General features: G+C 38.8%; 1 protein-coding gene and 1 pseudogene across 2 annotated transcripts in view; both read left to right on the top strand.

The window, feature by feature from the left end:
- Window positions 1-10,896: 10,896 nt before the first annotated feature.
- Window positions 10,897-11,106, top strand: LOC118974759 (uncharacterized; annotated as a pseudogene).
- A 1,778-nt stretch (window positions 11,107-12,884) lies between these two features.
- MAP2K4 (mitogen-activated protein kinase kinase 4) overlaps window positions 12,885-25,217 on the top strand; it is a 127,094-nt gene continuing 114,761 nt past the window's right edge. Inside the window, exons 1-2 of one of the 2 annotated variants that reach the window (XM_037028340.1) lie at window positions 12,885-13,054; window positions 21,646-21,678. In XM_037028340.1, the coding sequence (XP_036884235.1) occupies window positions 12,940-13,054; window positions 21,646-21,678 (148 nt within the window). In that variant the 5' untranslated portion in view covers window positions 12,885-12,939. The remainder of the gene's footprint in view (window positions 13,055-21,645; window positions 21,679-25,217) is intronic. The other variant, XM_037028341.1, reaches the window with a different exon arrangement.

Raw genomic sequence — 25,217 nt, 5'->3', positions numbered from 1 at the left:
CAATCTTTATTTTATTTTATTTCTATGACTTTAGAGTAAGCCTGTGCCTCTGATCTTAATATCTGCCTAAGTAGATACCAAAACTCCAGCTTGATTCTGTCCAGAAGAGGGGTTTGGTCTCTAGCCACAGAGCCTGAAATTCACAGAATGCTGAGATCTCACCTGGCCAAGACTCTCTATTATGCTGATCTCCCATTTGAACCTAATTCATGACAGAAAAAGAGCTCCAGCCTTTAGGTGCTGATCTAGAAAGCTTCTGACTCCACAGGTGATTCTTGATTTCATTCACTGACCAGAGAGCTCCTTTAAAACATGGGGAGTTCTAAGCCCTGGCCTGATAGTTCAGTTGGTTAGAGCATCTAGACACACCAGGGTTGCAGGTTTGATCTCTGGTCAGCGTACAAACAAGAATCAACCAATGCATCCATAAATAAATGGAACAGATCTATGTGTCTCTCTGTCTCTCTGTCCCTCTTCTCTCTCTCTCTCTCTCTAAAATCAAGAAATAAAAAATTTTTTTAAATACCTGGGGAGTTCTATTCAGGTAACAGTCTTAGACTGATTTGGTAGGAGGCCTCATACTCCCCTAAACCTTCTATCACCCCGAATTCTCCCTCTTTGGTCCTCATCAATGCCTCATCTTGACCCCTTTTTTAACTGACCTATACTCTTTGCATGGTCACTTGTTGCCACACATGGGCCTCCTTCACTTTAAGTTACTTAATCCCTTTCTGGGCTGATGACCCTGCCAACTTTCGACAGCAAGACCTTGTCCTTGCTGGCTCTGTGACATTTACCTCACCTTAATGGCCAGGACTGCCAAAAATCCCAGCAGCTCTGAGCAGCGGGAAGTCCCATCTGTCCCTGTGGTCTGATGCTAAGGATGTCTGGCTTCTGCCCATGTTGAGCTTCTGTCTGTGCTGGGATTTTCGTATTGAACTTTCTTCACTCCAGACAGAAGCTTCCAGGACCATGTGGTGACTCCTGAAGGTCTCCCAGATCATTAAGAGAAGCAAGTTTTTTCTTCCCCTGGGGAGATAGCAAGACAAGTGACTCATCTGTCACAGCTAATTAGTATAAAGGGTCTGAACATTGGGAAACAAAGAGAGAAGAGGATTGACATTAACCAGAAACCAGAGTTTTAATTTTTTTCCAGAACATAGTCAATCTATTATGTGATGTTAGGCGAATAGAGAGAAAATAAAGTTAATCAGCAACAGTAGTCTGTTTTTAAAAGCCTTACAAAAAGCCACTGCATGGAGATTCAAGTTGCCCATGGAGATGTGCAGAAGAAACAGCAAGTGCCAAAGACACAACACATAAGCTCCATCTTGGATGAAATTGGTTACCAAGAATTAAGAATAGAATGCATTAATTAAATCCTGCAGAATTTCACCAAAGATCCCTTCTTCGCTCTGATGCTATAAGCAGACACCCCAAATCAGGAGTTGGAAACTGGTAGCGTGTATTTTGTTTGGTAAGTGCAGCTTTAGAAGTTCTTACTTTGAATGGGAACACTGTTTAGGTGCATGCAATATTCTCTGACCCTCTTTTAAATCAGGTTTCTTTACATATTTACAGTACTTTACTAGCTGGCCTCTGAAGGCATTTGAACAGGATTGCTCAGTAATATTCTCTAGAAGGCAAAGGAACTGAGAGGTTAATGATGGAATCTGACTTTTGGAGCCCATTAGAGCTGACCAAGGGCTTTGCTGGGCAGAAGGCCTGTGGGGTTCAGGTGAAGAGGCAAGGCTGACTATGGCAGACTGGGCAGAGCACTGATCTTGTCATCACCCTTGTCCCACAGTGCACTCACAGATTGCTTATCGATCTGTGGCCTCCACTAGGCACTGGGCATTGACACATTTCAATCCTCACAATCCCCATTATTTTGGGAAACTCTCAAGAAAGAAATACTGAGGAATTGGCCAATGTCAATAGCCTAGGTGTATGGTAACTGTATTTCTAGAATGAAAATTCATATCTCACCATCCAATATTGAGAACATAGCATTTGAAATTGTAGCTCCCATGGAAAATTCATAACATAGGAGCACTAGAGCTGTACAGATCTTAGCCACTTCCCACTATGGATGGGGGACATGTTTTCAGGATTACATTCGCTTGTAAATGGAGATTCAGACTTCTTCCCCAGTGAATGATCTTGGATTTCCTCTACATACCTGAAAAAACATATTGGGTTGGCCAAAAAAAGTCTCTTTGTTTTTTTCTGTAAAATACAAGACACATTTTTCATTTTCACCAATAACTATTGATTTGGATATTTTGAGTATATCAGCCATCTCTTGCATGGTATAACATTGATCATTCTCAATTAATGTCTCGATTTGACCACTGTCAACTTCAACTGGGTCTACCCGACTGTGGAGCATTGTCCAGGGAAGTCTCTAGCACAAAACTTCACAAACCACTTTTGACATGTTCAAAATTAGAGTGAAAGCTCTATAGTAGCACCTATTGAGAATAGGATAGGATAGACGGAGAGAAATGGGAGGACAACTTAACAGGACTCTCTATTCTCAGGTTTAAGGAGAACCAATAAAGATTTTTAAATAAAGAAGTTTTATCAATGAATTTTACTGTATCAGTTTAGTAATGAATGTTTGCTGATTAATTCTTATAGGATTTATCATCTATGTTCTTATAATTCTTTGTTATTCAAGTAGAATCTTAGCAGAAGATGGAAACTTGCTACATTTATTTTTTGGTTTAATAAAAAAATCTGTTTTTGCAAAACAAACTTTTCAAAAATAATTTAATTTTGAGTCACTTTTAAATAAAATTTTAAAAAAATATAAGTATATGGTAATAAATATTTTGTCATTGTATAAGAATGCTCATTGCAAAACAAAAGGACAGCCATTATTTTTGATTTAGCTACATACTCACCTTTTTCATTAGGCATTACATTCACAACACTCACAATTCATAAACTACCAAAGAGCATATGACGAATGGACTTTCTCCCAATCCTGTTGCCCAGTCACCCAGTTTTGCTCCCTTGGGACAATCAATACTTTCAGGTTTGGGGGCTATTCTTCCAAATATATTTTAAACAAGCATGTGTATATTAAATACCATCTTTTGCCATGTATAATGCACACCCACATTTTGAACCCAAACTTTCAGGAAAAAATCTTTTATTTTAATTTTTAAATTCAATTATTTATTTATTTATATTTAGATGTTTGGGGTTTTTTTTGTATTATACAGGATTATCAGTATTTATTTTTAACATATCATAGTATGAGAAATTTTATGTAATAAATAATTACAAAACACAGGAACAGATACAAGGTACAAGAAATTTTTATGTACCAGTTATATGATATTTACACATCACAGAAGGCCAAGAACTCTTCACCATGGTCAATATCAAAGGTATCATCTTCTCCAACTTCTACATGACCAATGTCTCCTGGAGAGTCACTTTCCTCATCCTAGTAAATTTCATCATTCTTAGTTCTACCCATAGCACTGCTGATGCTACATGTTTTAAACAATTTCACAACCACTTCCTCCATGACACCGTTCCATGATCTTAGGATCCAATCACACACCTGGGGAATGATGCTTTCTTGATTCTGCCTGTAGATGTTAAATCATTACCAGCTGTTGAGAACCACCTTGGCTGGTTTCAGAAGCTGTAACCCCCATGGCTAAGGCTAAGTGAGAAACTGGGACCCTAAGCCACTAAAGAACAAAGCTTATCTCCCTGGCAGGGGTGCTGTCTCTGCCCCCTTTAATTCACCCTTCTTGTTCCCAGGCAGATGGCTGGTTAGCCAAACACAGGTAAGATTCCTCAAGGAGAGATGACCTAAGACAAACAAAGGGGCCCTCGTGGAAGAAGTTGGGGGGCTATAGAAAAAGGGGGTGATAGACCTTCACCCCTTGGCTTTGACATAGCCTGAGTCCTCATTCTGTCCTCAAGAAGTCTCCCACTTTCTTGGCTGCCTTACTACCCCTGCCTGGCTTAAGCCTGAAACAAGGCCTTAAGCCTGAAATAATGCTGGAGGTGAGTGTGGCTCTGTGCTGGAAAGGGCAGGTTTCTGGGGCAATCAGGCCTAAGAATGAATGCATAAAATCCTAGGAAACCTACTTTGCTAATACCCTCAATTTAAATGATAAGGGTCCAAGAACAGAATGAGTTTGTTTCCCCAAAGTTTTATGGCCCTTTAGCTATTTGACCCTGACTCAAAATAAGCCCTCATAGTTCTTTGAATGTTATCTATTGTTTGAGCATGAGCTTTACATATATGCCCTGTATTCTTATGCAAATTAAACCCAATAAAAGCCCATTGAGGAACAGGCTCCTGGCCATTCTCCTTGGAAAGATGGGCCACCTTTCCTCCCTAAGCAGATCCTGTCTTGGTAGACTTATTCTCATCTGTGGCAGCTGCGGGGGTGGGGGTGGGGGGGGCCCTGTGGGTGGAGGCCCTCCACAACCAGCTGACTACATCCACCATGTCTGCTCTTTCTTCATTCCGGCCTTGAAGGACTTTTATACTGATGCATCAAGAGGTTGCAGTTGGCTGGTTTACCTACCAGGTATCACAACAAGTTGGGGTTTCAAGTCTGCTGTGATTGCTTTTGCATTTTTTTATAATATGGGCTTTGAAGAGATCAAGCACAGGCAAAGCTGGTTTTTTAAGTACCTAATACAACCCATGTATAATGTGCATCCTTGTTTTTCCCTCAAAAATTTGGGCAAAAAGTACACATTATACACAGCAAAATATGGATACATTTTCCCTCTTTCATACAAATAGGAGTATACTAACCATGGTGTTCTTCATCTGGCTTTTTCTTTTTTACCTAAAAATATATGTCGGCAATCATTCCATATCACTACCTAAAGAGTTCCCTCATTTTCACAGCTGCGTAGTAGTGCTCCCTCGGTACTTATGTAATCATTCTCCTACTAAAGGACATTTAGGTTGATTTGCTATTTTGCTGTAAAAATGCTATCAACAATAACCTATACACATATCATTTTGCAAACATGCAAGAGTATCTGTAGAAATAAACTGTTAGAAGTATAATTCTGGATTAAAGGGCATATACATTTGTAATTTTGATAGCCATAGCTAAGTTATCCTTCACCGAGTTGTACAAATATGCATTCCCACTAGTAATGTATAAGAATGCCAGTTTCCACCCTGGCCAGTATGGCTTAGTTGGTTAGAGCATTTTCCCTTCACCAAAAAGTTGCAGATTTGATTCCTGGTCAGGGAATATACTTAGATTGTGGGTTTCATCTATGGGTCTGGGCATGTATGGGAGGCAACCAACAGATGTTTCTCTCTCACATCCAAGTTTCTCTTTCTCCTTTCCTCTCTAAAAGCAATGAAAAAAATGTCCTCAGTGATTAAAAAACAAAAACAAAACCAAACAAACAAAATAGAATGCCAGTTCCTCACACTCATCAACGTATTGTGTTATTAAAATTTACTTGTTAGATTGTTGAAAAATGCTATTTCAATGTGGTTTAAGTTGCATTTCTTTCAAATGAGGCTGAATGACTTTGCATTTTAAAATTGACATTTTTTTTCCGCAATCTGTCTCTTTGATATCCTTGGCCCATTTTCCTATTAGGGTATTAGTCTTTTTCTTCTTGATTTGTAGAAAATCTTTATTAGTGAAATTATCTCTTTATCTGTGTTTAGTTGAAACATATTTCCAGCAAGTTGCACGTCTTCCAATTTTGCTTATTGTGTGTGTGTGTTTAGCTAAGAGGAACTTTGTAAAAACACTTTTCTTTATCAACTTTGTGTCATCCTTAGAAAGAATGAGTTCATCTTATATTTTACTACTTTTTCTTTTACACTAAAATAAATCTTTGATTCATTTGGAACTTATTCTAATTTAAAATTCAAGGTATGGATTCAAATTTACTTTTTTTCAAATTTATAATTCTCAGCTTGAAATCCTACTTTTAGTTATACTATATTCTTAGTAGTATGTGATTCTATTGCTGGTGGTCCTCCTAATTAGTCCTTCCTAATTAGACCAGTTCTATGAAGTTAATTATTGTAGATTTAATACATGGCAGAGCTAGATTTCTTTGCTTTTGTTCTTTTTAAGTTGTTTGGTGGGGACTATTTTGGTTTATTTTTTATATGAACTTTATAATCATCTTATCCAACTTTATTGAGGCTATGAATATGAAATTTATTTATTTTATTTTATTTTTTAAAAATATTTTATTTATTTTCAGAGAGAGGGAAAGGAAAAGAAAGAGGGAGAGAAACATCAATGTGTGGTTGCCCCTCATGTATCCCCCACTGGGAACTGGCCTGCAACCCAGGCATGTGCCCTGACTAGGAATTGAACCACGACCGTGTGGTTCGCAGGCCCACGCTCAATCCACTGAGCCATGCCAGCCAGGGCTGAAATTTATTTTTATAAAGTGTGACCAACACACAGAAAAAAGAATTGTGTTATACAAAAAGTAAAAAGTAACTTCATTTAGGCTTTATAATAATTATAAAGTGTTTAAATTCATTCTCTAAATTAAAGAAGTGGATTGATAAAATTCTACTCAATAAATGTAATAAATTAATAAAATATACTTCAAATCCATATTAAGGAGAATTTGGATCAGTGGTTTTTAGTGAGGGGTAATCTTGCTCCCAAGAGACATTTGGTGATGTCTGAAGACACCTCTGACAGTCAGCATTTGGGGCAGGGGTGTTGTTTCTTCTGGAATATACTGGGTAGAAGCCAGAGATGCTGTTACACATCCTATAACGCACAGGACTTGTGATGCACCCCACGACAAGCACCAAAGACAGAATGGCAATAGGCAGAGACTAAGAAACCACAAGTTAGAGACAGAAGCAGAAAGATAGGGTTTCTTTTTAAAAAAAAAAAATAAAGAAAGGAGAAGATGAATATGATCTACAAAAAAGTAGAGGTAAACAAAGGCAATAGGAACTGGTAAAATTCTAGTTCTTTATGAAACTTTACTTATTTATTTATAACAAAATTTGATGTAGTATCATGTGAAAGCCATACAACTCTGAATTGCTATTAGAATGTGCATACATTCTGAGAGCTACCAGGGGCAGTCTGGCAGTTTCTGTCTAGTAACTGACACAGAATCAGGGAGAGAATGACTTCGAATGAAAGAGCTGAGTTTAGTTAAAGAAGATTTTTATTTGAATTAATGGGAGCTTGTATCTGAGATAATTAATATGTTAGAAAGGTCAGCAGAAAAATAGATAATCAAATATTTTTATACTTGTCAATTTGTAAGAAAAATATATATCATTATTGATTATTTTAATACATATTACTATAATTTTGAATGACATGTAGAGTAATTGATTTATAAACCATTTATATTTACATATATATCACTCATTTTTTCTACTGAATGTTGGTATTCATTTATTGGTTATTGTGCTGTTTAGATATCAAAATAAATAAAAGTTTATGTGACAAATTTATGTATTATAAACAAATAAACAAAAATATGACGTGCTCCTATGGTATAATGGGTGATAGTCTTCAGAGCTATATTTAGAGTCAACAAAGCACTCAGCATCTGACTAATATAAGCAAAGTTACATTTTTGTTAAGGTTCACCTTGTCTCTTTGTAAAACCAAATTCAAATTATTTTTTGTCCTTGAAGCATCTCTCCTGCTCACTAACATTTTTTTTGCTGTATCATATAATTTTATTATCAATTCTGATGTTGAGTGATCATTTAAAAAAATATTTTATTTATTTTTAGAGAGAGGGAGGGAAAGAGAAAGAGAAGGAAACATTGATCAGTTGGTTGCCTCTCACATGCCCCCAGCTGGGAACATGGCCTGTAACACACCCATGTGCCCTGATTGGGAAACTGGCCATTTTTGGCTTGCAGGCCAGTGCTCAATTCACCGAGCCACAGCAGCCAGGGCAGTAATTCATTTTTTTCAACATCAAAAAGTAGATAATTTTCTATGTGTTCAGCAATAATTCTTCAATTAATCTATGTAGTTGATAAAGTGCCTCATCAATAACTAATAGAGTTTAGTTGTAATTTCTGATCATTGGAGTAATGCAGCAATTCTGTGTCTACCTCTTGGAAAAGGGCACCACTTTCTTGAACTCTGACTGGTAGAACTGGGTGCAGTCTGATTGTACCAAAAGTAGATGACCTATGGTCATAAGAATTTGTGTTGTGGGATCTCCTCTTGAAATGAGCACGTTTCATTTTTAGTTTATAAAATATACCATAGCTACCAATGTCCAGTTCAGTGGATACTGTAGATGAAATGCTTCAAAATCCATTGCTACCCACTAGAGTGACTATAATAAAAAAGATAGATAACAGGAAGTGTTGACTAAGATGAGAAGTAACTGGAATACTCATACACTGCTGGTGGGAATGCAAAATGAATAGTGCAGCCACTTTGGAAAAGAGTCTGAGAGTTCCTCAAGTGGTTAAACATAAAGTTACCGTGTGACCCAACAATTCCACTACTAGCTGTCTAAACAGAAGATTAGAAAACATTTGTCCATATAACCTCTGTACAAAAATCTTCATAGCAGCACTATTCATAATAGCCAAAAGGTAGAAACAACCAAAGACGTCCATCAGTGGGTATAAAAAAGAAAAGAGGTGTATTCATACAATGGATTATTCTCCAGCCATGAAAGTGTACGAAGTGCTGATACATGCTATGACTATGGATGAGCCTTAAAATATTATGCTCAGTGAAAGAAATCATAAAGAAAAGGCAACATGTTGTATGCTTTAATTTATTTGAAATGCCTAGAATAGGCAAATATAGGAAGACAGCAGATTAGTGGTTGCCTAAAGCTGGGGGTGTGAGAAGTTGGGGGCCAATCAAAAGAGACTGCAAAAGGTACAGCCCTGGCCGGTGTAGCTCAGTGGATTGAGCTCTGGCCTGCCAACCACATGATCACGGTTCGATTCCCACTCAGGGCACATGCCTGGGTTGCAGGCCAGTTCCCAGCAGGGACTCATGAGAGGCAACCATACATTGCTATTTCCTTCTCTCCTTCCCTTCCCCTCTGAAGATAAATAAATAAAATCTTTAAAAAAAGGTATGGACTTTCTTTTGGGGTCATGAAATATCCTTAATTTCATTATCATGATGGTTGTACAACTCTATGAATAGACTAAAACTTGGTGAATTGTACACTTCTTTATATGGTATATAAATTATAGCTAAATAAAGCTATTCCTCAAAAAACCCCTCCATGAAACAAAAAGTTATTAAAATTCAAACCAGATACTGTTACTTAATCTCAAAAACAAACACCCAAAATACAATGTCCTCCCTTAAGTGATTATTAAATTTTTCGGTCTTGAGTTAGTCAAAGGTGCTCATGTGGTCTCAGGTTAGTCCACAGTGATATGTGTCCTCACATATGAGAACCCTACATGGCTATAGCCTAGGCCATGCCTTTCTTTTGGATAAGTTTCAATATGTTCTGATTTTTATAAGAAAACTACCCAATTAGACAAATTAGTTAGGCAAATCTATGGAGACAGATAGCCGGCTAGTATTTGCCTAAAGCAGGGGGTGTGGGAGGTTGTCTAAATTTGTACTTACTCATTAGAAGTATATTATTTGGTTTGTAATTTTTGCTCTAGGGGGGCAATTTACTTTAGCAATATGTTTAATTTTTGTGTGATTTAAAATTTTTATTGTTTTTTACCTTCCCCAAATGTTTTATTACGAAAAATTTCAAACATACCATTGAAAAACTTGTAGTTAACATCAATCTAACCCCATACCTAGATTTTCTCATTACCATTTAATTTCCATTATTCTTGTATTAGCACATACCTATTCATCTATCTATCCCACTAGGCTTTCATTCATCCATCTTGTTTTTGACACATTTCAAAGTAAATTGCAGATAGCAGTACATGTCCTTTTGAATTTATAGAATTTGGTATAGAATTTATACCATTAGCTAGAGTTCAATTTTTGTTTATTGTTTTTTCTTTTGATGTATAACTTACATACATTGAAGTGGACAAATCCTGAGCTTATATTTGCTTCACTTTGACAAGGGCATATATTTGTGTGACCTAAACCTCTATTAAAGTGTAGAGCATGGCCGTTACCTTTGAAGATCCGTCCTGCTCTTCCCAGTCAATTGTGCTACACTTCCTCTGCTCCCAAAGACATGCCCAATGTTTTATTTTTTTCCATTTTAGTTTCTTTTTTTAAATAGTGAGGATAGATAAACAATGGAAAATATGAAGACAGGCTATAAGCATAGTTCTAACAGGTGAGAATTGTATCTTTATAGTATATATTTGTATCTGGTGATGCCATAGCTAATACTACCAATATTACCTTTCACTTAGTCATAGTGACTTAGAGTGAAGTGTTTCTATTTTTTCTCCTGTAAGTAATATTGTGATGAATAATTTACCTAGAAATCCTTATACCCATGCATGATTGTTGACAATCAAATGTAATGTCTTCTTTTATCTTAACCAGACAGAATTTTGGTTCTTTTGATGGCATAAACCAGCCAAAGCTTCTTACATGCCCTTTATTTTCAATTAAATGCAATGTTCAACCAATATCCAGAAACTGCACAGCTGGCAGCCCTCTGCCTGAAGAGGCAAAATCAGTCATTGGATGACCTGGTCTGGAGCCTTCAGTGATTTGGGGATGGACAGAAGATTGGTTTTGCTCAAAGCCCACTGCTGAGCAAATATCTGGTGATTGTTCCAGGTAAATTGAGGTGTATGGCCCTTCTTACTACCTTCTCAGAAGCTGAAATTGGGGTCCTAAGGTAAAATCCAGCTGTAACTTACTTTCAATTTATTTGGGATATGAAGCGAAAAATGACCTCTTAATCTAACCACTGAGACATATGTATAAAAAAAAAACAAGCTTTGCACAGTGGCAGTATCGTGGCCAGTGAGGTTTATCCGAGGCACGATTTTTGCTAGTTGAAAAAAGAACCAGCAAGCTAGATTTCTAAACGGGGGGAGATATAGACGTTACTCTTCTCCACAGGCTCGGTCAGGACAGGCCACTGATCCTGCCACACATTGTTCATATCAATGGTCATATCTGTTATTCCCATCCTCCACTGGGAAGGAAAGTCACTATGTGGCAGAGCCAAGGATTTAAGCCCATTGCGGATTTTCTTAAGGATCTATTATAAATGTGAATTTGCTGGTTATTGATATGTATTGCCTAATTGCCTTTCCTCTCCCCATAGATTATGCCAATTACTATTACCATTATTAAAAAGGCTATACATTTGGTACGGGATTAAAGTGTCAGAAAATTGCTCACATAGAGCTATTTGGCATCTGGTCATACGCAACTAGAGCCTGATGATGACAGGATACTGCACTTGGTTCATTTGCCAGCAACCTAAGGGACTGTTGATACTTGTTCTTATTATACCAAAGTGGCCAACCCAATGGAAATGCAAGGTATGTGTACCCCCCTTTTTCTGCATCAATTTTTCCCAATATTTAGCAAGTTTTTTATGTTTTGAAAGAGGAATTTCATTTGATTATAGATAATAACTTCTACAGGAGCTAAAATGTAACACCCAAAGAAAAGGAAGCCATCTACCATCTACACCTTAACAGAGGAGAATGGTAGGGAGCCACAGTTCCTCCCCTCTTTAAAAAATCCCCACCTGAGGATACTAGAGAGAGAGGGAAGGACAGCAGGAGAAACATCAATGTGAGAGAGAAACATGAATCAGTTGCCTCCCATAGCGGCTTGTACCAGGGAGTGAATCTGCAATCTTTTGATATATGGGACAATGCTCCAACCAACTGAACCACCTGGCCAGGGCTCCTGCTTTTCCTTTGTCACTTGTTATAGCTCTCCTATCAGCACTAGGCAGGAGATGTAGGTGGAATATTTAGTCTGCACCCTGGGCTGACAGCCTGGATGGTAAACTTCCCTTTCTGGTTCTGTCTGATCACATTTCCCTTCCATGGAGCTCACATTTAGGATTCCCTAGGACCAACAAAAATAAGGCGTGCTGTTGATTCCTTAGATGGGGATGTGGCCACGTTTATAACGACCTGGACTTGGAGTTATTGCTCTGTCAGTCTAACTCTGTGCGGACTGTGGCAGGCCAGAATGTAAAAGGCCCTCTGCTTCAGTACACCTACCTGCTCTCACCTTCAATTTGTCTTTATTCCTCTCGCAGTTTACTTTCCCTAAGCCCTCTCTTTAGCACCTGAGCAATCAAGTATCAACTTGATGGCTAAGGCTGGGTTTAGAGCAAGAAGGCTGGGCTGTTGATTGAGGACACATTTTCAACATGCTATGAAGTCTCAGCACAAGATAAGGTCTGGGTGGGAGGAGGTTGGACAACGAAGTCCTGGTATATATGTATATTATCTGGGGATATTATTAAAATGTAGATTCTGATTCAGTAGTGTTTGGATGCAGTAGTTTTGGGAGCCCCCAGGGCAGTGTAGGGGGTTGGGGTGTTAGGTAGGGCCTAACAGGCACTTCGGACGGAGACAGAGGTAGTAAGCCAACTCCCCTCGGGAAGGACCGCGTCACCGGTTCGACAAGAAGCCAGACACCTGGAATCCCTTTCACCTTTACCATTCTGTTTCTGGGTTGGAGACCCAACAAGTGGGTTCTTAAATTTCTGGGCAAGGTATGTACCTTTCTGTTGTCCCAAATGCACACACACTTCTAATTCTGCAAACCGCTTTGTGCCCCGTAGCACGGGTGCCGAACTTCTGCCTGCCTGACTGCCTTTGGGTCCGAAGTCGCAACCTGGGCTGTTTCAGGCTCAGCTTTTGGCGCTGCCCCATCAGGCTCCGGCGGGGGCGTGCCTGGGGCGGGGCCAGGGCCGGCGGAGGCCGCGCCCCTCGGCCGTACGAGAGGCTGAGCTTGCTGCATTGCAGCCGCCGCGGCGCCGCTCGGCTCCTCACTCCCAACAATGGCGGCTTCGAGCCCGAGCGGCGGCGGCGGCTCCGGGGGTGGCAGCGGCAGCGGCACCCCGGGCCCCGTAGGGTCCCCGGCGCCGGGCCACCCGGCCGTCAGCAGCATGCAGGGTAAGGAACGCGGCAGCGCCGAGACCCCGGCTCCCTGGCGCGGCTGTCGGCGTCGTCGCGGCCTGTCCCCGCCGCCGCGTACGCCCCCGGACCCGGCTGAGGAAGCCACCGGAGCCGCCCGCTGCCGCCGCGCTCTTTCCCTCGCGGTTTTGTGCCCCGTGCCGGCCGCCTAGGGCTCGGCCTGGATCCAGGCTCGGGCCCGCTCAGGCTCCGATCGCGGCCTCCGCCCGCGTTCGGCCCCAAGGCCCTGCCGGACTCCCCCGCGGGTGCGCGGGGCCCACCTGGCCCGGCCCATCCCCGCGGCGCCCCCGGAGGGGCCGTGGCTCACCTGGCGCGCGCCCCGCCCGCGTTTCCGGGAACGCGCGGGCTAGGCTACAGCGGGCGGGCGGCGGCGGCACCGCTGCCGCCGCCGCCGCCGCCGCCGCCGCCGCCCGGCCTGGCTCCGCGTCCCTCGTCTGCTCAGGTAGGCGGCGCCGGCGGCGTCCGGGCCCGGCGCCCCTCGGCCCCGCACCCGTGCTGGGTTCTGCCGCCCCCGCAGTGGGCCCCCTCAGGGCCATCTGGGGTCCCTTCGGGGCACAGCTGCAGCCAGACCGCTGAGTTGACCTAGGCTGCGCGGTCCTGTTGGACCCTGCGTTCCCAAACTTCGGGGTTTCTGTGAGCTGGGAGGAGAGGGGTTTGCCGAGGCCTGAGCCACCTGGAAGGTAGTTAGACAGCCATTGGCCTGGGAGAAGCCATCTGTTCCGGGCAAGGATTTCTGTGTTAGCGTAGCAGGCAGAAATAACAACAACAACAACAACGAGTGGATTCGGTTTAAATGGAGAGATACAGGAAGTAGAAAGGCGCGGGTCAAGGTGGCTCTGTGTAGTGTCTGGACATCTCCGGCAGCTCTCCCAATTAATGGCTTTTACCCCTGGACCTGCTTATTAGCCCTGTGTGGCTCTTGACCGGGGGTCCGGTGAAAAGACCAGGCCCCAGACCATTAGGGACCATTTCCTAAGTTAACTGGGAATTTCGAGTAGCAATGCTGTTTTTAAAAGGCAATCTCAGAAATCTCTTGACAACTTTAGCCAACTGCTTAGTTAAATTATTAGCAGAATTAGTTGGAGTACCCTTGGTAGTGTGACCAGTGTTCTTTGATTAAAATCTTCCTAAAGGCCCCCATAATCTGTCATAACTGTGTGTCTAGTTAGGTTCAGCATTTATTATTTCGTGTTTATGAGACTGTGTGTGATTTACTGAAGCAGAGACAGTATTATATGCATTTTTATAATCCTGTCACCCTCCCCATAATTTAATGTGCATAAAGAACAGTGATATATAAAGAGGATGATGTCAGAGCTCAGAGGACACTTTCTCTGCAGGCCCTCAGATAATTAATTCAAATTGAATTAGTTATTGGAAGCTGCTGTGTTCCAAGTTTGGTATACAGTCGAAGAACAAATTTGGGTTTTCTGATCTTACAGCTTTACAGTCTAGGTAGTGGTGGTGGGGAAATGAAACAGCAAAATAACAATTTAGGATTGTATTGCTTATGCCAAATGGGTGACATAAAATAATGTAAGTTTTTTTTAAGGGGGAGGGGGTGAGGAAATTCGTAGTTTGAAAAAGCTGTATAAATTTATTTTTTCAGAAAAAAATTATTGAACATTTGCTCAGTGCCAGCTATGGTACTCTAGTACTGATTGGGTTTACAGAAAAGAGTGAATACAATTACTGCTGGAGAAAAGTTTTAGGAAGATAACAAGCTAGCTTTTGTGATAGATGATAATAGGGGAGTGGGCAAACTGCTTTGATAAGATGGTCAAGGAGGACCCATCTGGGGAGATGACTCTCTTATGGTAAAGAAGAGAGTTCTAAGCAGAAGAAACAGTGTGGTGTGAAGGTTCCAAAATGGGAAAGAGTTTGGAATGTTCTAGGAATGCAAAGAAAGTCATTGAGGTTAGGAATTATTCTTTTGCTCTCCATTCTCCTCCACCACTCCTGTGTTTGTATGCCTGCTAAGCAAAACTTTCTATTAAGCTGAATTTAAAAGAGAGAAGGAGGACATCAAACTTTTCTCTGAATTACTAATGATTTTTTAAATCAATACTGTGCATAGCTTTGATTGATTCAGGAACATGTTAGTTATATCTGTTCTTTAACCTCTTTTGATTACTCAGAATGAAGAGAAGTGCTTGAAATTCTCAAGATGTTGTCTATCTAGCTGAACTGAGTTCAGGTTATAAAGCATGAGCTTAAGGAGTAATTTAGGATCTCTCTTTTTTTGCTCATTTTATAATATTAGAACCTAGTCTCCAGTGCTTTATCTACCAAAGGCCTTTGGCTTTAGATAAAACTTCACAGAGATGGTCCTTGTATTGCCACCCCCTTCATACAATCTGCTGCTTCTTGCCACCCAACACTGCCTTTCTGGGAGTTTTTAATGACCATGCTGTTTTGAATAGGACATAATGGGAGACGTTTCATATAACAGATACTGGAAGTACTTCTGGGTGATCAGCACTGTGTGGGGCACTGGATAACCCTGCACACCTTTTTAATATTTCCCAGTTTGGACCACTCTTTTGACGCTTGTGGCTCAGAAGTGATCCAGGTTGGGAAATAATGTTTTCCTAATATTATGCTTAACAGTCAGAGCTCTGGAGGCCTGGATTTGAATCCCCTCATCAGGACTGAAGATTTTTGTGACGTGGGCAAGATATTTAACCTCTGCAAGCCTCAGTTTCTCAATTGGAAAATAGAAATAATGCTGTTCCATGGGCGGGTACTTTGAGAATGCATGTGAAGCATGGGTCTGGCATGTAATCAGAATGCTATTATACATGTTAGCCATCATCATTGGTAATAACAGTTCTGTTATTTATTAATGGTCTCCTTAATAGTCTCTTTCATTATTAGTTGAGTCTCTAACCCCTCATAATCCACTCAGTTCATTTATCTTCCTTATTAATGGGCCCTATCCTTCTCTCTAACCTGTTGATTTCCATTTTTTATTATCTACCTGGATTCAGTTTACTATTCTGCCATGTAGAAGCTCTGTGACCTTGGGGAAATTACCCACCTTTTCTGAACTCTTGAGTATTTCATCTGTTAAAATAGGGATAGCACTTACCTTATAGGGCTGTTTGTGAGAATCACATTATTAGATGAATGTGTGTGAAAGTGCTTTGAAAAATATGAAATATCAGTATACAAGAATGGTTACTACAGGTGGTTACCTGCTTTAGTTACTGGTCACTTAAAATGTAATAGATTTAAAAGATCTCATAAACACAAGAAGTTAAATTTATTATAGAAGACAAAGCAGGGAAAAATAAAACCCTTAAATTTTATGCAGGTAGCTAAGAAATGTCAGCTTTTTTAAAACTTAAAAGAATGGTCAGAATCTATAATTGATTCTGAAAAACTTGGAGGCATTTGTAAAGTATGCTATAAGAAATATAGTATATGTTGTAGGTGCCTCTGAGTCTCTTAAATATGCTAACATTAAGTTATTCTTTTTAGGTTTCAAATATAGATGTATAACAGAAAACTTATGGACTTACCTATTTACCTTCAGCTGAACATTTTATAAATATCAATTTAAGTAAAAACAGGATAGTGTGATTCTACAAACAGAGCTTTCAAGTGTAGTGAAGTTTATCCATTGAGAAAAAGTGAAGATTTAAAATCAATATACTTTTTTCTCCCAAAAATATTGGAGAAAAATAATACATATACAACATTTATGAGACACCTAATATGTAGTTATATTGGACTATTTATTCACCAAGAACCATAAGAGGGTGCCTTTATGTTAATTTTGAAGAACTGAATTGTGTGGACATTGTACATACATAATTCTAAATCCTAGAATTGCCTGCCTTTCCCTGTTTGTTGCATGCTATTTCTTTTACCATTTATTTGACATAACCTGATGCAAATCCAGCTGAGAAAAAATATTCCCCTCTGAAAGCATATATTGCATTACTCTGTGTTCCACTAAACATGAGAGCAACCCTAGGGTTAAAATTTAAAAAGCAGAAAAATACATCACTTTCAGGATACTTCTTTTGTCACATTTTTCTTTAATGCATCTTATCACAGTGAATGTGTGCTGAAACTGATTGAAGGTATAATATTAGTTAACCCTGTATTTTTTGAGTCATGTCTTCTTTTTCTGTGTTCTCATTTTTTCATTCTATTTATTTCACCTCTTTTGAGAAACTGGATAGATTTGGTCCAATAGCATGTTCCTTATTTTTCAGGGTCTGAGTATCATAACCAACTCCATCATGTATAATTCAGGTCAGTTTCCTTTGCAGTCTCCATCTCTAGAGGATAGAGATGGCCCAGGTGACAGAGCCTGAGAAACTTGAATTTAGACTTAAAAAGGGAAACTAATAGTGAACAGCTCTTTTTCTCTATCCTTACCTAATTTGATGCTTATATGTATCCTTTAAAGGTAGTTAAGCATATTCCCCTTACATAGATCTGGGAACTGACATTTAAATTAAGTAATTTGCCCTAGTACAGGTGTGTTTTAATTCACCTGTATTTAATATACCTGGTAACCTTTGCTTTTCTTAGTACTCTACTACACAGGCTCACAGAGTTCTCTGAGCTCTCTCTTTTAGTCATTTCAGCCATTGAGGGCTGAGCGAAGAATCTCTGCCAGAAGTGATGCAGATTCAGGAATAGAAGGGAGAGATTATTTTAGGTTTCAGTTAAAGAGTGGAAACTCTAAGCATCCAGCCACATTTGGGTTAATTTTGGAGTCTTAGTGCTTCCTGATGCTCTTGTATGTTTCTAAATAGAGTTCTAAACTGGCTGGATGTTTTACACTGGTATTGTGTATTTGGAGGCATTTTGATTAGGAATTTACAAGTAAGTAGGAAACTTGAATTAGGCCTCGAGGCCCAAGAGGCCAGTGTAGATATGCAAGGTAATAGATCTCTTTGTACACTGTGCCTTATTTATAATAGGGACACATGTAGCATAAGAGTTAATAACATATGTTGCCATCCTGGATACGTCTGCCATCTAGGCAAATTACTCTCCCTGCCAGTAGGCATGGGTTAGCTTCTATCCCTTTCCTCCCAACTCCAGAAAGTCTTCATGTGTCTCTTTATACTCTCAGCTTGGTTGGGAATTAATGGATACTCATAGAAAGGATTCAAGGACAAGGAGTGGTAAGATTGGCCTAACTTGTGGCTACACAGTGAAAGGGAGCATTGGCCAGTAGTTAAACACAGCTCAAGATGGACCTTTTGAAAAAATAACAGTCGCATCATACACAGCTTGATTCTTGAAGCTCAACACATCATTCTTCACCACAGGGAAAGACACAGCAGCTTTTTCAAGCTGCATTTCATCTTACCAACAATCACTCAAATAAAAATTTAAAACGGGCAAACAAGATAAATGTTGCCAAATATAGCTCTGACATGTATTTGATGTGCTCGTGTCTGTTCATTGCCTGGCTTTGCTAAAATGTAAGAGACATGAAGGGGTTCCCCTGATGTATTTGCCAGTATCCCTGATCTGGGTTAGTTTCCAGTGGGGGGACAGGGGGTGGGGTATCCTTTTTGGGAGTTGTTAAAGTCCTCGGCACCAGGCAGTGTCTAGGCAGGACTGTAGCAGAAATGTGGAGGTTTGGTGGAGATTCCCCTACCCTCTGGAGTTCTTCCCTTTTAACTGTCTTAAGATGGCTGAAGAGATTGAAGGGAGAGGGAGGGACTGGTTTTGCATAGGTTAAGCTGGTCTGGTAGGGAAGGTGCCACAATCACTGCTCACCTGGGGGAGAGACCAGGTCTAATAATGACTGAAAATATTCGCCTACTTTATTCCAGGCTCTGTGTTGGACATTTTAGACAGATTGCCTTATTTAATAATCACAAGAGACTTTTGTATATTATTATTCTATCGTACAGATGAGAAAATTGAGGCTTATAGGAGTTAGAGTCTCTCCATGGGTGTACTAGGCTTAATTGAAAAGATTTGAGATGATAATAGAGCATTAAAGTTATATAACCAGAAAAAATAAGAGTCATTGGCCACAGGGAGGGAAAAGAACTGGCATATTTGATTAGTATTTACCAAATCATGGATGGTTCTGGATGATGCAGACAACCTGGAATTACTAAATTAAGGTGGCTCCCTTTAAAGCTTGGGAAAGGTGAAGTAAGGACAGCTAAAGAAATAGCAGCAGGAAATCTTGTGGGGCCTACTCTGAGTACAATGGAAACAGACATTTTGAGCAAGCTTAGATGAATTCTTAGGTGTTAGAGCTATAATGATGTACTATGAGTAATTTTGCAGTTTAAGACACTAACACTTTGGGGTTAAAGCTTTAAAATGACAAACAACTAGACTCCTTGTGCTTGTGTCAGAGGAAGACTTAGTGATTCGGCCTATGGCACAGGTGGCAAACACAAGGCCCACAGGCCAAATCTGGCCTCCACCTTGTTATATCCGTCTGGCACCTTGTTTCTACCTGGTGGCAGGGCTTAGAGCTCTCACTTAACTGTTAAGGAATAGTTACATTTATACAGCCCTAAAAATTACACCTGGGTGACAATGAGTTCGACACCCCTGGTGTAGAAAGATGTAGCTAAATTAGCGTATCTGATTTAATTGATAAGATTGAATGGAATTCTAAATGAAAGGTTATCATTATGTTATGAATCTGTTTACTTGGTTACTTCCTTCATAATTAGATAAAAAGAGCAAGTCTGTAGTTATGCTTTGTGAATTTCACCCCCTTTGTTTTGAGCTACTTGCATTGATTCTATACTGGCAGAACTTGGAGTTTTGAGAATTTTAAAGTACTTAAAAGTGTGGGTTTATCTTCTGAATGTTAGAGCAGTAATTGGTGACATTCTAACATTCTAGGTTACCGACACCTTTACAATTTGTTTCTATTTATTATGTTTTGTCCTGTAACTTATTTTTATACAAATATATGTACAGATCCAACTCATTCTTTTTCAAATTTATTTTTCTTGTTCCTTTACCCATTCATGTTCATATTTTGTTCATCTTTTCTCTCACCTTTTATTTTTGCTACTTAGTAGCAACTGTTGCCTGTATTTAGAGCTAAAAAGAGAAGAGTAACTATTGCCTTAAAATTGTTTCAGTGTTGCATCACCTTCCTCTCTAGCTGTGATACAGGTGAACTTTCCCTTCCTTCCTCTAGTGGGAGCGTGTGGGAGCCTGGTTTTGGACCCCTGGCTCAGGCTCTTCTGCCTCTGCCCCACTGCTGCTTCCAATGAGCCAGTTCCCTTTCCTCCTGACTTATGCGCAGCTCACTTTGCTTGGCAGGAGGCTAGTTGGCTTTTGATTGCTTCGGTTTCTGAGACCCATGGATCTTTGATTTTTTTTTCTTCTTGAAGTCTTCATGCTGCTGGTCTGGTGGGGCATGTATTGAGTTTCAGTGGAAGTGTCTCCCTGCCTTCAGGTGTGCCCCCAGTACCTCTGTCCCATGAAGTTTTGCCATTTGTGTCATTAGGTAGTAAACAGTGGGTTACTTTTGTGTACCAAAGTAACCTTCATGTCACAGTAGTTACATTAAGATTTTCAAGTTTTCTACAAAAAGGTGATATCCTTATCTACTTAAATCCCAAGTATTTTGATAACTAGATGGGAGAGACTGCTTAATCATATTCTTTCTTTAGTCCTGGTTTTTCATACAAGTTTTGATGGAATTTGTATAAATACAAGCTTGAATGATACTTATTCTAAATGTACTTTCTCCATTTTGTTTCCCAAAGTAGTAGTAAGCACAGGCATAAGTAGACTTCTAAGAATACCAGCTGTTTACCCAATGAACTAAGGGGGTGAAAGAAGATTTTGAGAAGGCTATTGTTTTTAACGGCTTATATTACTGGGTGTATTTTATTAAAAATTATATCTGTGTACACTGTATGCATAAGGGACAACCAGATTCAACTGGATTTGGAAAATGTATGCATGTTTCTAAGGAGAATTCACAGTTTTTCTTATAACTAAAGTCCTGCTCTGTCTTATCATTCCTAGAGACATGGTGTGTATGTGTGTGTGTGTGTGTGTGTGTCCGTCCCCTACTCTAGAAGAATTTCAGCACCTCTCAGTAGTTTATTGTCTTATCATTTAGAGGTAGCTGACTGGAAAATGTTTAGGTTCACAATTTATGAACTACTAAAGCTTTTGAATCCTAGTTAGTAATTAATCATGATTAGTTCTAAGTAATTTGAGTTAATAAAACAGCTTGTAATATTCTGAATTTGTAGGTTGAAAGAATTGACAAATCTATCTCAAAAATTATTCTTAGCTTCCAAGGACTAATAACTATTTTGTTTTGTTTTTAATTGAATAGAGTATGAAGAATAAAGGTAAAGACAATGTAACTTATAATGTAAACTGGATTTCATTTCTATAATAAAGTACATCTACATTGGAAAAAGCTGAATTATTAAAGAAATGTGTTATATCTGTGATGGTGGGGGCTATGTGATTTGAACTGTTTTTAAATTTGTTTTATTCAAATTGTTATATAAAAATGCAACATCATGTTCTAATTTTGGTTTGTTTGATTTACAGTAAATGAACTGGAATTATCTCTTTTACTTTAGGCTTTCAGATAAACTTCTGTGAAAAGGCACAAAGTAAGCTACACATTTTATGATACTATGCTATTTTTTTTCATATCCATCTTGGTATTGGGAATGTGTCTACTATTGTTTTAACTAACCAACCATGGCAATTTTACATTAAAAGAGCTTCCATTTTTCATTCTTTTTCCAAATGCAAAAAAACTGTTGTTATATTCTCATTTTTGTTTGAAATTGAAATAGAAGAAAGACATATGCATTCTAATGTGTATGTATTTGGAAAGATTTATACATATATGTTTGGATGTATATAGGCATAGAAAGAAAAGTAGCTTTAGGAAGATTTGTACGGGTGTACAAAGGTATATATAGGTGTTCATGTGTAGATAAGAGTATGTACACACATAGGTAGACATGCCTAACTAAGTTGAAAGTTGAGATAAGTTCACTGTTAAGATTTTGGTACAAAAAGTATATAACCGTATCAGAGGTCTCATGCTTTAAAGTTAATTTACTTAAGCCATACATTTGATGCATTTTAATTACTTTCTTCTTTAAAATAAAGCCTGCTTTCTTCTTCCTGTCTCCCACCCCCCCCATTAGAAGCCAGTGTATTATATTCAAACACTAGTCTTCATAAAATACAGAATACATTTTTTATTAAAAAGCAAAACTTATAAAGCTAAAAGAAAAGCATTTTAAGCTTAAATATCACTGTATAAAATGCAGTTTTTAAGAAATCCCAACTCAAGGAGGCTATTCTACAATTAACGTAAAAGGATCCTAAAATATAATGTAACTAGTTTCATCATCTGCTTATCTATAGAGTGGGGAAGAACGATGACCACTTTTCTATATATATTAGTCTTCTCTCCTCAGCCTTATTGAAATATAATTGACATAACATTGTGTAAGCGTAGTGTGTACAACATGATGATTTGACATACGTATACATTGTGAAATGATAACAATAATAGAGTTAGTTAACAATTCCATAACCTAATTATTTTTTTGTGAACATTTAAGATTTATTCTTTTAGCAACTTTTAAGTATATAATACAATATTATTAACTGTAGTTAGCATGCTGTACATATGTGTCATTCTTAAGAACGTTAGTTTGAAGGAAACAAAGTTTAACCTGGAGAAAACATTTCTGTTTCTAAATTTTCTGATGAAGTCAAATACTTGATTTCTGTTGGTTGAACACTGTGCTTCCTTTGAAATGTAGTTAGCAATGATTTATTTCTTGAGTGGTTCACCCACAATGTAAATATATGATGAATAATAGAGTGGGGTACCTACCTCCTGAGTTAATTTTTTTAAACGATTTTATTTATTTATCTTCAGAGGGGAAGGGAAGGAGAGAAGGAGAGAAATATCAGTGTATGGTTGCCTCTCATGAGTCCCCTGCTGGGAACTGGCCTGCAACCCAGGCATGTGCCCTGACTGGGAATTGAACCGCGATCTTGTGGTTCGCAGGCCCGAGCTCAATCCACTGAGCTACACCAGCCAGGGCTCTGAGTTAATTTTTTTAATTGCTCCATTATTGTCATCCTTCTCTTAAATTAAAAATAGTGTGTAATTCCCTCCCCATAATGAACATATATATGATCTATATGTAATGAAGTTACATATAGATTTTATGCTATCTTTTAATTTTAATGTATTTTCTATGAAAATTTTTAGCATTCATTTACCTTTTAATATAAAATATTTCTGTTTAGTATTTAATTTTAATTTTTATATACTGACATGAAATTAAAGAAAAATGCCAGTTTTTAAAATTTAGAACTGCATACACAGTGTTGCCTTTTTTGTCTTAGTTCTGTTGTGGACATAAAATAAGAGAAATGTATTGATTTTTGTTAAATTTAAAATGTGTATGCAATGTCTATAAATAGCTTTGTAGGTAGATTAAAAATGCTATTAGATTGTTTAAATGGCCCTGTTCCTTTCCCATTGTTATTGAAATAACAGGTTTGCAGTGTTGCCTCCTTCAGTACACATAGAATCTAACACAGGAGCATATATAGTCCCACTTTGATGCTTGGTTTGGGTTGCCTTCACTACCTCATTGTACTGTGACTGCTTTCTCACATCTCCCTTTTTATTTCCTCCTCTCCTCTTTATTTTCCACCTTTTGGGATTCAACACAGTTTTATACATTCATTCACAAAGCACGTATTTGACACATAGGTACCGTAAAGTGAGGAAGATTATGGCTACGGAAATTAATAGAATTGGTCCCTGCCCTTAGTGTGTGCCTACTGCAGTGGGCGAGAGTTTACACTTTGTTGGTTGTTAAGTGTTCGAGTACTGATGCTATTGATTGATGAGTAGCTGAACCCAGGGTGAGGTGGTGCAGGTGCAGATGTGTGCTGGGCACCTTTGCTCCTTTTGTTCTCTTATGAGAGAGAAGAAGCATGAGCGGTGCTCTAGATCTCATGATAGCTTCTTTCCTGACTGGAGACCATGGCTCAGCGATCCAGCAATGGGCCTGCCCTGCTGTGGACTTAAGTAGAGGTGTCTGTGCTGGCTGGGGCTTCAGTGGAAGACTTTAGAAGAGGGAGTGCACATGCGGGAAGGGTTGGAGCTGGTATGTTGGTAGGGATGGCTGGGTCTAAGTTGACAGCATTTCTTTTTGCATTCTTGGTACCGTATTTTAGAATAAGTTTTCAGTTGCTTACATATATTAAACATTTTTCTCCAAAACTGGTCTGGTGATTGACAAGTCTTAAAAGTTAAAACTGCTATTTTATAATGTTTGCAGACAGTCTGTCTTCTAGTTTGCTCTGGAATATAGGTATGAACTTTATGTTAAAAGTTTTCACTCAGTTCTTTAAAAATAAAGGGCTTGGAATTACTGAAGCAGTGTGTTCTCATCTATTAGAACACACTCTAGTGTCACAATGTTCAATTTTATTCTAAGGTTTTTCAAAATTATCAGAAAAACTTATAGTATTTAATTCATTAAAAATAATTACACAGAGTGGGCCAAAGTAGGTTTTGGCCTACTCTTGGTTTATAGTTGTATGTGAAATAGTTTTTTCTTGTATTGTTTATTAATTATTGTACTATTTTCCATATGAACAACCATAAACCTACTTTTGCCCCACATTGCATATCATACAGTAGTTGTAGGAGGGGATGGGGCAAAAGAGAGTGAAATTAGATATTGGTGAAGGTCCAGTACCTTTGATACTGCTGCTTCAAAGGCTCAATTCTCCATCACAAATCAAAAAGACTTATTGTAAGATAATTCTGATGACTAATGGAAGCTCTGAAGGATTAATTTTTTCCCACTGTTTGACTTTCACATAGTTTTTGTTTTTCATATTGCTATGTCACTATTCCAGTCAGTTTATTATAATTGCTTGTTGTAAGTTAGTGGAGTTTTATTGGAGATGTGTGTGTTAGGTACTTACACACACAAGCTAATAGTGTGAGATTACATATTTAATTTTGCAATCACAATTTTATAGAAATTCAGTAAATATCCACTTTTCACCTCATTTTTTAATCAATTTTAATTTGTACACTTATTCGCTTTTTGATTTTTAAAATATATATGTTTAAGATGATATGTATTTA

The sequence above is a fragment of the Sturnira hondurensis genome, unplaced genomic scaffold (genome assembly GCF_014824575.4).
Source record: "Sturnira hondurensis isolate 20B ecotype Veracruz unplaced genomic scaffold, ASM1482457v3 Scaffold0019835, whole genome shotgun sequence".
Taxonomy (NCBI): domain Eukaryota; kingdom Metazoa; phylum Chordata; class Mammalia; order Chiroptera; family Phyllostomidae; genus Sturnira; species Sturnira hondurensis.
The sequence above is the reverse complement of the archived record's forward strand: the minus strand, read 5'-3'. Positions and strand labels throughout refer to the sequence as shown.